We start from the raw sequence: 12,450 nt of genomic DNA on the forward strand, positions 1-12,450 counted from the left end.
GGTAGTAGTTTTCCGTAAGCATATGAACGGAAAGAATGGAAACTTGAGGCTGTGGCGTGTCTGTATATCTGTATGTCAACCGACCACCGTCCCGCCATCAGGCCTACCCATGGGGCCTACCCAAAAGATTTCTCCTCCCACTCCCTATATGCCTCCTTGTTCCTCTCCCATGTAGCCCTGACCGTGACCCCCCTCCTCCCTTCGTCTGACCCTCCACTCACACGCACACATCAGGCGATAGGCCCCTCGGATAGGCCTATGCGTGCTGTTTGCGTTGGCTGAACAAACCAACCACTTGATGCAGTCCCTGGCGAGGGTATTGTATAGTGGGACTGGGTCACGATCTCGGGGCATTGCTAAGTAACGAGAGGTCTTTAAATCCCGCTAAAGGCTTGTATACAGCTCGCCCGCGGCCCTGCTGCTTAACCCTTCACCTCCACTTCGCTTTACCTTCAACGTTTTCTCGAGTAACTTTGAGTATCAGCTGCTTCAGATGTTGCTTTAGCTTTCATCTCGGCTGCATCACGTGGGCATTTGATGCAAGGTTCAACAGATGATTTACAGAACGAACGATGAGAATTAAAATTGCTAGTTGGAACTTGGGCGTGTTGGGTGGGTGGGTTGGGAACTTGGGGCGGGCCGCCCGGGGTCTGTCGCTTTTGCTGCGGTCAGTGGTTGGTGGGCTGTGGCAGTGACGGGAGGTGTGTCAGAAGTGGTGGTCGATCCCTGTCACTACAGGGCAAGAGTTTTGGCTTGGGGAAGGTCGGAACTGCGTGTGTGTTTGCGTGTGAAGGTCTCCGCGAGGCCAAGGAGAGCAAAGGGAGTGTTTTTTCTTCTCTCCGGGCCGCCGCAAGAGTAAAGCCGCCAAAATGATGAAATATTTGGCAGCCGCGAAGATCCTGAAGAAACACAGGGCCCAGGTGGACAATGCGGTTTTTCACCTTCACTATCGCGTGACGTTCGTGATATTCATCGTGTTCGGCGCGCTGGTCACGGCCAAGGAGTTAGTTGGCGGGCCGATAGACTGCATAGCAAAAAACGTGCCCTCCAAGGTCCTCAATACCTTTTGCTTCATCATGTCAACCTTCAGCGTCCCGAAGTACTGGGCCCAACCACTCGGTGACGGTGCTCCTTACCCTGGCATGGGCCCCGCCACGGACGAGGACGAGATAGTCTACCACGCGTATTACCAGTGGGTGCCCTTCGTCCTTGTGCTGCAAGGCATCATGTTCTATGTTCCTCGGTACCTGTGGAAGAACATGGAGGGCGGGCTCTTCACCACCATCCTGGCCGGCCTCGACAAAGTAACGCTGGACGAGAACTCGAGGCACAAGAGGCACAAGATTCTGTCGGAATACATGATCAGGCACCTTCACATGCACACGCACTGGGCCATCAGGTGAGTCGAGTGCCTGCCTGGTGCCGCCTGCCCTGCGCGGTGTTTGGGCTGGCGGGGGACGCGTCGCGCCTAACTGAGGAATAGAAAAGAGGAGTGGCGTTAGAATATTGCTTGTGTGTGTGTGTGTGTGTGTGTGTGTGTGTAAATTCCGCGTCCGTACACACACAACTATTAGCGTTGGCGTGCAGCTGTTGAGGTGTTTTTAAAGGGTGTTTCAGGTATAGTACGTAGTCAGAGTCTGCATTCACAAAGCCGTTAGCGTGCATGTGGAGCTCTTTAGGCGAAAGCGTTCTTATAGCTCACCAACAACGCAGCAGAATTTAATAATAATGTTGAACTAAAAATGAAAACGAGTGAAAAGGAATCTTAATACTAAATCAAATTTAAAATAAAGTACAAATGTTTGAATATTGCTGCAATTTTACACAGCGACATTAAACTAGACAGCCATTTGTTTGGGTGTCCGTACGCTGCGGGGCTTCAAACTCGCTTGCTGTGATACCTAACGAAGCAGCTCGACCCAGACAGGAGCGACGAGCGAGTCAAGGCTGCGGGGCGGGGCGGGGCGGGGCCGGGCGGACGGGGGTGGTTGAATCATTTATCTGATCGGGTCAGCGGTATATCAGGTCAGCCGTTACGCTCCTACTACACAGATGACCTTTCCGGCGAATCTACTTGTCTCCCAGCTCCCCTGCTGGCCGGGCACGCCAAACTTTCCGTTCCTTACCGGAGTGCGGCGGGGAATAAAAGACTGTAGTTAATTAATTATCTGACCTGTTCTAACCAACAGGTGATGTACTTTCAAGGGGTAGCAGCCTTGGGTGCTTTGGTAAGCTAGTCGCTGATTGGACAGCTGTCTTGAAGCAGCCTGTCTTGGTCATCTTAATCCTTATCACACCCTCTGCTGGTCGACTTGAGATTATTTTTATTGGCCAAATCTATCAGATTGGATAAAAAGGAGGAACATTAATTAAAAAAATCATTCTCTTAGTCCATTTTGCCTGAAAAAAGGTCCACGAAGATTAAAATTAAGTAAGTATTCATGACTTTAATAAGATAGATAACGTTAGATAAATGTTAAACCAAGCATATATTACTCTGTGGGAAAAAAAACATCCATTAGTATCCTCGTTCTCTACCTCATGTCAAGAAAAGAAAAAAAAAGTATTCTGCAACACAACACAAGGCAAGGTCACGCCAGCAAGACCATGACCTCTGACCTGCCCACCTCGCCACCCATGCCAAAAGAAGCATTATAGTAAAGTTACCCCTCCATCGTAAACTCTCCCTTCAACACGAACAAAAAAAATAGTGCATGAAGTGGAATGTAATATTTGAGAAATTTACCTCGTGTGTGTTTGCGTTGGTCAGTCAAGAACACACACACACACACACACACACACACACACACACACACACACACACACACACACCGTTCTCTGGTAACAGTAAATGACGTAAGACTGTGACCAGGTTTTACTTTACGTCACTTTCTTGGGGTCGGGCAGACTACCTAGTTACCGAAGTACAGCCTCCTCCTCCCCCTCCCCCTCCCCACCTCCTTGCGTCAGTCTGTGCAGCGGCGGCGTGCTCTGTCGTGACCTCAAGCTGTTGGTGAAGGTTCGGTAATGCAACAAGGGGAGTGTTAGGGGAGTGTTTTGTTTATGGTCCCGCCCCTACCCCTCACCCCTACCCTTCCCTACTCTCCTCTGCTCTCCTTTCCTCTCCTCTCTTCTACTCTTTCTCTCCTCTTTTTAACTCTCCTCTCTTTGACTGTAACTCTCCCATCCTCTTTTCTCCTTCCTCGTCTCTTAAACTCTACCTCCCTCTTTTCTCCTTCCTTTTCCTCTCGTCTTCTTCCTTTCCTCTTCACTTTTTAATATAACGCTCATCTTTTCTCTGCGTCTTCTCTTCACTCCTGCTATCCTCATTTTCACCTTCCCTTTCCTCCTCCACTTTTCATCTCTCCTCTACTCTCCTCTTCTCTCCTTTACTCTCTTCCCATTTCTCTTCTCATCTCACCCCTTAACTCCATTCCTCTGCCTTTTCTTCTTCTTTCTTTTCTTGATTCCTGTCTCCCTCTCCACAGTTCCCTCCCTCTCCTATCAAGTTCCATCTTCCTTCCCTTCTCTCCTCTCCCCTCATCTTATCTCTCATCTGTCTACACCCATCTAGCCCCTCTCCTTTCACGTTTCTCTTCTCTCCCTTTCTCCCTCACCTCTCCGCTTCTCTCCCCATTCCTCCCCCAGGTGCAAGAAGATCAACAAAGCTGCACCTAAGCAATCACGGTGCACCTGTCTTCCCCCCCCACACCGCCGCGCCTTACCTCAATGGGTCCTCTCTCTTACGTGAAGTGGGCGGCGAGGGGAGTGAGTCAGGCAGGTTCAGCTACGTTACGAGCTCCTTTGAGGGTCTCTGGAGGTGTTCTGAGTCTTTTATAAGCTTGTTTTTGCTCTCCTTAAGTAGTGATTCAGTGTTTGTTTCCTTGGAGTAGTGTTCTGAAATGTTTATTGGGTCTGTTTGAAATTTCCTTTGAGAGTCTCTGGAGGTGTTCTGAGCCTTTTATAAGCTTGTTTTTGCTCTCCTTAAGTAGTGACTCAGTATTTGTTTCCTTGGAGTAATGTTATTGGGTCTGTTTGAAATTATTTTTGTGATGCGTACGTAGTTGGTGGTGGTGTGTTCATGATTGGTAATGCGAGCCTAGTAATGGTTTTGACTCGCGTTTAGACGTTGGTTCATCTTAATTATGCGAGCCTGGTAATGGTTGACTCGCGTTCAGAGGTCGGTTCATCTTAATTATGCGAGCCTGGTAATGGTTTTGACTCACATTCAGACATAGTATCTTAATTATGCGAGCCTGGTAATGGTTTTGACTCACATTCAGACATAGTATCCTAATTATGCGAGCCTGGTAATGGTTTTGACTCACATTCAGACATAGTATCTTAATTATGCGAGCCTGGTAATGGTTTTGACTCACATTCAGACATAGTATCTTAATTATGCGAGCCTGGTAATGGTTTTGATTTAGCCAGGCGTTCAGGAGGTGATTAATCTTGCACATCGCGTCCTTTGCGAACCAACGCCTACCTTCCACACGCTCAAGGGGCGATGCGACGGAGCAGAACACCGAGGCCACGCGCAGCTATAGTGCATCGCGGCTAACTTGCTTCTTCCGTTTACTCACCACGTTCTTTTCACTGCAGATCGTCATTTTTCGATCATTTTTTTTACTCTTTTTAAATACTACGTAATGTTAAACTTATTATCTTTTCTTAAACACCGATTGTGCCGCGACCCTGCCCAATAGAAAACAGATAATAGGTTCTGGGAATGTTTGGGAATTGTCATTTTTTGATTAATTTGTGCTATTTTTTTCAACCCTGGAGATGCTAAGCCGAATTATCTTCTTTTGAATACTAATTGTGCCGAAACCCTGTCGAATAGAAAGGAAAAAAATAGGACGGTTCTGGGAATGTTTGGGAACTGACATTATTCGATTAATTCGTACTATTTTTTTTTCAACACTGCTGATCTAAATCGTATTATCTTCTTTTGAATACCAATTGTGCCGAAACCCTGTCGAAAAAAAGAAAATAATAGGGCGGTTCTGATAATGCCCGAAGAACCTATCACTGCTGACTACTTACGATTCTTACGCCTTCCCCAGGAGCCTTTATAAACACCGGTCATGTAGTCAGGTCAAGGTAGTACAGCGCCTCGCATCTGGCTACAGGGGCACATGACCGCATTGCGCATGGCTGAAGCCTTTCTCGCGTTCCCTTGGCATATCAGTGGGAAGCGGGGAGAGAGGAGAGGGGAGGGGAGAGGAAGGGGTTAGGGGAGGGGCAAGGTAGGGTAGGACCATTGACTTTAGGGGAGGGGATGGGGAGAAGGGGAAAGGGGAAGGGCAAGGTAGGGAAACAGGATTGGATTTAGGAAGGGAAGGGGATGGGGAGAGGGAAGAAGGGAGGAGGGTGAAGGGGAGGGCAAGGTAGGGAAACACGATTGGATTAAGGAAGGGGAAGGGATGAGGAGAGGGAAGAAGGGAGAAGGGGAAATAAGAGTATACAAAATGACTAATTAAAAGTATAAAAAATAAAAGTATGCAATGACTAATAAAAAAGTATAAAAACAAGAGTATGCAACGAAAACTAAAGGCATGCAACGAAAAATACAGATATGCAATGGCGGCGTTCATCGTACACTCGCCACCCGTCTCTCTGGAACACAAGGGAACACGGCAGACGGTGAGGCAGGGTGAGGCAGGAAGGATTAGCTGTGTGCGTGTGTGATTTGATGCCGCAGGACGAGGGTAAAAGTCTCGCTGGCCACGTGTTCGGCGTCGCGCATATTGCCGTATCACGTGTCAGGGCTCAGAGCAGCGCAACGGATGGGGCGAGAGGAAGAGCAGGGCAGGAAAGAGGAACCAAAAGCAGAACAATCAACGGGAGAGAGCGGAAGAGCAGGGGCCATATACCGGTACTCACACGCTTCGCCTCTCTCACACACACTCATCTGACAGGGCTTTCGTAGGGGTTTGAGGCATTTTCAGGGGTAGTTTAATGACCGTGGTAGTAGTTTGACCCTTCTTCTGTACCATGAACTTAAAAACACACTCATGAGAATTCGTTTGATCTCCACTTTGACCTATGAAAATTGTTGACATGAGAGAAGGAAGCTTTCGTAGGGGTTTTGAGGCATTTTCAGGGGTAGTTTAATGACCGTGGTAGTAGTTTGACCCTTCTTCTGTACCATGAACCTAAAAACACACTCATGAGAATTCGTTTGATCTCCACTTTGACCTATGAAAATTGTTGACATGAGAGAAGGAAGCTTTCGTAGTAGGGGCTTTCGGAGGGATTTGGGGCATATCCAGAGGTAGTTTAATGACCGTGGTAGTAGTTTGACCCTTCTTCTGTACCATGAATCTAAAAACACACTCATGAGAATTCGATTGATCTCCACTTTGGCCTTTGGAAATTGTTGACATGAGAGGTGGAAGCTTTCGTAGGGGTTTTGAGGCATTTCCAGGGGTAGTTTAATGACCGTGGTAGTAGTTTGACCCTTCTTCTGTACCATGAATCTAAAAACACACTCATGAGAATTCGATTGATCTCCACTTTGGCCTTTGGAAATTGTTGACATGATAGGTGGAAGCTTTCGTAGTAGGGCCTTTCGTAGGGGTTTGGGGCATTTCCAGAGGTAGCTTAGTGACCCTGGTAGTTTGACATAAGAGAGGAAAAGCAGAACAGGAAGAGAGGACCCAGGAGCAGAGAAGGACAGGGTTGAAGACGTAGTGTGGGCCCCGTGCCTTACCCGATCCAGCTAGAGGTCTGTGGGGGAGACTACTAAATAAGGTTCCGACGAGAATAATGAAAAATAGTGCCCTTGACTACCTGGACCATTTGTTATGTCACCCATCCATCCATCCGTCCTCAGCTGAGTTGGGTAATTCACGACTCACCACGTAGAACCCAGCACCGAATGTATAGATCAGGAGATAGACAGATAAAGAAAGAAATAGATGTTACAATCGGCTGCCTCATCCTCACAACCCGTCCAGCCTCTGAGCTATGCAAGACACGGTACCATGCATAATTCGGCCGCTGGAAACCACACGTAGAACCCAGCACCGAGTGTATTGATTAGGAGATAGACAAATATAGAAATAAATAGATGTTACGACCGGTTGCCTCATCCTTACAACCCGTCCAGCCTCTGAGCTAAGCAAGACACGGTACCATGCATAATTCGGCCGCTGGAAACCATACAGGCAAACAGATGGATATAGAAATACATAGATAGACATGGTATACAGGAAACATGATAAAGAACGCTACATAGGCACAGACAGACGAAGACGGACGCAGACAAAAACGAGAAAACAGACAAATTCTTATTCCTGAGACAATAAACACAAAAATGAGTGCTTCAATAAAATACATTAAACCACTTTTACCTAATGTTAGCGAATCAGAGTTCAAGGTTTTTTCTGTCTCGTCCTCCTCTTCCTCCCTCTCGTACTACTACTACTACTATTACTACTACTACTACTACTACTACTACTACTACTGCTGCTATTGCCACTACTACTACTACTACTACTACTACTACCCCTATTGCCACTACAGTCACGTTCATAGGTTGCGAAGAGATTTGTCGGCCCCCTGCGATAGTGGTCCTGTTGGTAACCTTGATAGCGCTCCTCATGTAATATTAAACCGTATATTAATAATCTGTTTGGGTGTCAAGAGTTACATAAGCGAATACATTTTCAGACCTTGTGAGGAAGGGAGGGAGGAGGCCGGGGAGAGGGGAGCGGGGGGGAGGTCGTTTGGTTGGTCGGGGAAGGTAGATGAAGGAAGGAAGAAGTTACTTATAATATTTCTGGTACGGTAAGAGATATAGATAGAAAGATAGATACATTTTTTTTACAGAAGAGGAGACAGTTCAAGGGCGTGAAAAAAAAGAAAACAATAATGAAAAAAAAAAGCCCGCTACTTATTGCTACCCGATATAGAGGAATATACATGCTGACAGACATAAACAAACAGCCATAAATAAACAAACGGGCATACACAAGCAGACAAACATACACAAACACAGACATAGGCGAGCAAACATTCATGAACAAACAGACAAACACACAGACACACAGACAAATAGACCGACAAACGGTTTATTCCTACCCCTGTGATTATTCAAGTAAAAAAAAAAAAAAATCAACATTCTCATCATTCTCCAACAACTCTCTATTTCTCACGGGCTGTGGCGAGGAACTTTCTAAACGTTAATGAGTCTGCATCTCCTCACCTGCCTGGGTAATGCACCTCAAACCTCTCTTTTGGCCACCTCTTTAGATTCTTTTTGTGAGCAGCGAGTAGCGGGCTTTTTTTTTTATTATTGTTTACTTTTGTTTGTGCCCTTGAGCTGTCTCCTTTGTTGTAAAAAAAAAAAAAAAAAACGAGTCCTCAGGTAACGGAGGCAGGAGACAGGCAGACGGTTGGAGGGAGCTGACCTTCAAAACTCGCTCCTCCACACGCAAGGTTAATAATTAGGCCAATCATGGATATAAGAAGAAAAGGTTGTGACATCCGTAAACCTCAGGAAATTCAGAAGCTCAGAAGTTTATATACCTTTCTAGCTTTTTTTTTTTGCTTTTTGCTTCTTTTTTTTACAGCAAAGGAGACAGCACAAGGACACAAAAAAAGGTTGTGACGTCCGTAAACCTCAAGAAATTTAGAAGCTCAGAAGTTTATACAATTAGTTTTTTTTTTTTACACCAAAGGAGACAGCACAAGGGCACACACAAAAAAATGAAACCATAAAAAAAAGCCCACTACTCGCTGCTCCTGTAAAGAATCCAAAGAGGTAGCCGACAGAGCAGTCAGTTACGTATATAACATAAAAACGTACTGCTTTTAGGAAATATGGGACGCCAATGAGGCTGTTGTTAGTCTTTCTATCTGGAAGGACTTAGCGACTATATTTTTAAACATTCTTGTGCCCAATCTCACATATTTGACGTGGCTTTCATGAGAGTTTGGGTAGTTTTATGAGCCTGGTGGTAGACTGACCCTTCTTCTGTACCATGAACCTAAAAACACAGTCGTTAAAATTCGGTTGATCTCCTTTTTGGCCTTTGGAAATAGTTGATGAGGGTGGTGGAAGCGTTTAACAATACCAACCTTAGCGACTCAAACTCTCTTAACAACAGGATCAAAATAACTGAATACCAAACTTAGCGACTCAAACTCTCTAAATAACAGGATCAAAATAACTGAATACCAACCTTAGCGACTCAAACTCTAAACAACAGGATCAAAATAACTGAATACCAAACTTAGCGACTCAAACTCTCTAAACAACAGGATCAAAATAACTGAATACCAAACTCAGCGACTCAAACTCTCTAAACAACAGGATCAAAATAACTGAATACCAAACTTAGCGACTCAAACTCTCTAAACAACAGGATCAAAATAACTGAATACCAAACTTAGCGACTCAAACTCTCTAAACAACAGGATCAAAATAACTGAATACCAAACTTAGCGACTCAAACTCTCTAAACAACAGGATCAAAATAACTGAATACCAAACTTAGCGACTCAAACTCTCTAAACAACAGGATCAAAATAACTGAATACCAAACTCAGCGACTCAAACTCTCTAAACAACAGGATCAAAATGACTGGTATACATTGGTTCCCTCTACGTACATTTAACCAGATCTGAAAGTCGCATCATATTAGGGAGAAAGAATGAAGGGTAAATTTAGCAAGAAGTTGGGAAATAAAGAAAAAGTAAGATAGAAACGAGGAGGAAGCAAAGAGGAAAGGAGAGTCATTAAGAGGATAACAGAAGAAGGGAGAGATAAGAAGCGAATATTAGAGATAGCAGAAAGATATGTCTGTCCGTCTGTAGTTTCTGATGATATTCAATTTTTATTTTTATTCTATTCTATTCGGCTCTATTGTCTATTTTTGTTCCTGGTGTGAGAACTTATCATAATGGTGGTGGTGGTGGTGGTGGTGGTGATGGTGGTGGTGGTGATGGTGGTGATGGTGGTGGTGGCTTGCGAACACCTGGATAAAAAGAGACGTCAGGTGTGGTTTGGGTAAATGAGTTGGACAGGTAATAACTCTCTCTCTCTCTCTCTCTCTCTCTCTCTCTCTCTCTCTCTCTCTCTCTCTCTCTCTCTCTCTCTCTCTCTCTCTCTCTCTCTCTCTCTCTCTCTCTCTCTCTCTCTCTCTCTCTCTCTCTCTCTCTCTCTCTCTCTCTCTCTCTCTCTCTCTCTCTGTCTCTCTCTCTCTCTCTCTCTCTCTCTCTCTCTATCTCTCTCTCTCTCTCTCTCTCTCTCTCTCTCTCTCTCTCTCTCTCTCTCTCTCTCTCTCTCTCTCTCTCTCTCTCTCTCTCTCTCTCTCTCTCTCTCTCTCTCTCTCTCTCTCTCTCTCTCAATGCATTTTTCTCTCCTTTCTTCCCTCAAGTTCCTTCTCTCTTCTCTCTCCTCTCCTCTCTCCTCTCCTCCCTTCACCCTCCCTCTTCCTTCCATTGACAAGAGGAGAGCAGGGCAGACAAATACCTCCTCCTCCTCTTCTTTTTTCTCCTCCTCCTCCTCCTCCTCCTCCTCCTCTTCTTCTTTCTGCTCCTCCCACTCCTCCTCTTCCTCCTCCTCCTTATTCTTCTCCTCCTCCTCCACATTACCATTTTTATTTTTTTAATTATTATTATTATTACTTTGTTCTTGATTTTTTAGTTTTTTGTTCTTGTTCTTTTTATTCTTCTTGTTCTTGTTCTTCTCCTTCTTGTTCTTCTTGTTCTTCTCTTCTTTTTTTTCTTCTTCATCTTCTTCATCTTCATCTTTTTCTTCTTCTTCTTCTTCGACTGCTTCCTCTTCCTCCCATTGAGAAGAGAGGACAGACAACAGCCTCTTCCTCCTCCTCCTCCTGTTCCTTCCAGCTTTCCGCGTCGCATCAATGAATTAATCTGACGTGGGGTGAGAAAACCTGATTACCTTTTTTTCTTACCTTTTCTCATCGCGTGGTCAGTCTGGGTACGCTTGGGCGGTGCTACAGGGCGGGCGCGGCGAGGTGGCGGGACTGAAGGAGGGCGTCTGGCGCTTGTTAAACGTGCGAAGAGTTTATGATTAATGGGTACATGACGCGGCGGCAGAAGGTTGTTTGTAAGAGAGAAGTGAGGCATAAGAGAGTATTGTTTCAAGAGAAGGAAGAAGAGTTTAAGTGACTAGTTTCAAGGGAAGGAAGGAGAGCTTGAGAGTATAGTTTCAAGAGAAGGAAGAAGAGTTTAAGTGACTTTAGTTTCAAGGGAAGGAAGGAGAGTTTGAGAGTAAAGTTTCAAGAGAAGGAAGGAGAGCTTGAGAGTATAGTTTCAAGAGAAGGAAGAAGAGTTTAAGTGACTAGTTTCAAGGGAAGGAAGGAGAGTTTGAGAGTAAAGTTTCAAGGGAAGGAGGAATAGATTAAGAGAGTTTAGTTTCAAGGGAAGGAAGGAGAGCTTGAGAGTATATATGGTTTCAAGAGAAGGAAGAAGAGTTTAAGTGACTAGTTTCAAGGGAAGGAAGGAGAGTTTCAGAGTAAAGTTTCAAGGGAAGGAGGAAGAGATTAAGAGAGTTTAGTAAAGTTTTAAGCGAAGGAGGAAGAGATTAAGAGAGTTTAGTAAAGTTTCAAGCGGAGGAGGAAGAGATTAAGAGAGTTTAGTAAAGTTTCAAGCGAAGGAGGAAAAGATTAAGAGAGTTTAGTAAAGTTTTAAGCGAAGGAGGAAAAGATTAAGAGAGTTTAGTAAAGTTTCAAGCGAAGGAGGAAGAGATTAAGAAAGTTTAGTAAAGTTTCAAGCGGAGGAGGAAGAGATTAAGAGAGTTTAGTAAAGTTTTAAGCGAAGGAGGAAAAGATTAAGAGAGTTTAGTAAAGTTTCAAGCAAAGGAGGAAAAGATTAAGAGAGTTTAGTAAAGTTTTAAGCGAAGGAGGAAAAGATTAAGAGAGTTTAGTAAAGTTTCAAGCGAAGGAGGAAGAGATTAAGAGAGTTTAGTAAAGTTTCAAGCGAAGGAGGAAAAGATTAAGAGAGTTTAGTAAAGTTTCAAGCGAAGGAGGAAAAGATTAAGAGAGTTTAGTAAAGTTTCAAGCGAAGGAGGAAGAGATTAAGAGTTTAGTAAAGTTTTAAGCGAAGGAGGAAACGATTAAGAGTTTAGTAAAGTTTCAAGCGAAGGAGGAAAAGATTAAGAGAGTTTAGTAAAGTTTCAAGCGAAGGAGGAAAAGATTAAGAGAGTTTAGTAAAGTTTTAAGCGAAGGAGGAAAAGATTAAGAGAGTTTAGTAAAGTTTCAAGCAAAGGAGGAAAAGATTAAGAGAGTTTAGTAAAGTTTCAAGCGAAGGAGGAAAAGATTAAGAGAGTTTAGTAAAGTTTTAAGCGAAGGAGGAAAAGATTAAGAGAGTTTAGTAAAGTTTCAAGCAAAGGAGGAAAAGATTAAGAAAGTTTAGTAAAGTTTCAAGCGGAGGAGGAAGAGATTAAGAGAGTTTAGTAAAGTTTCAAGCAA

General features: G+C 44.4%; 1 protein-coding gene across 1 annotated transcript in view; it reads left to right on the forward strand.

Moving 5' to 3' along the window:
- Positions 1-656: 656 nt before the first annotated feature.
- Positions 657-12,450, forward strand: part of LOC127005829 (innexin inx2-like) — a 69,962-nt gene continuing 58,168 nt past the window's right edge. Inside the window, exon 1 of the mRNA XM_050875001.1 lies at positions 657-1,399. Within this exon, the coding sequence (XP_050730958.1) occupies positions 870-1,399 (530 nt within the window). The 5' untranslated portion in view covers positions 657-869. The remainder of the gene's footprint in view (positions 1,400-12,450) is intronic.

The sequence above is a fragment of the Eriocheir sinensis genome, chromosome 31 (assembly GCF_024679095.1).
Source record: "Eriocheir sinensis breed Jianghai 21 chromosome 31, ASM2467909v1, whole genome shotgun sequence".
NCBI classification, from domain to species: Eukaryota; Metazoa; Arthropoda; class Malacostraca; order Decapoda; family Varunidae; genus Eriocheir; species Eriocheir sinensis.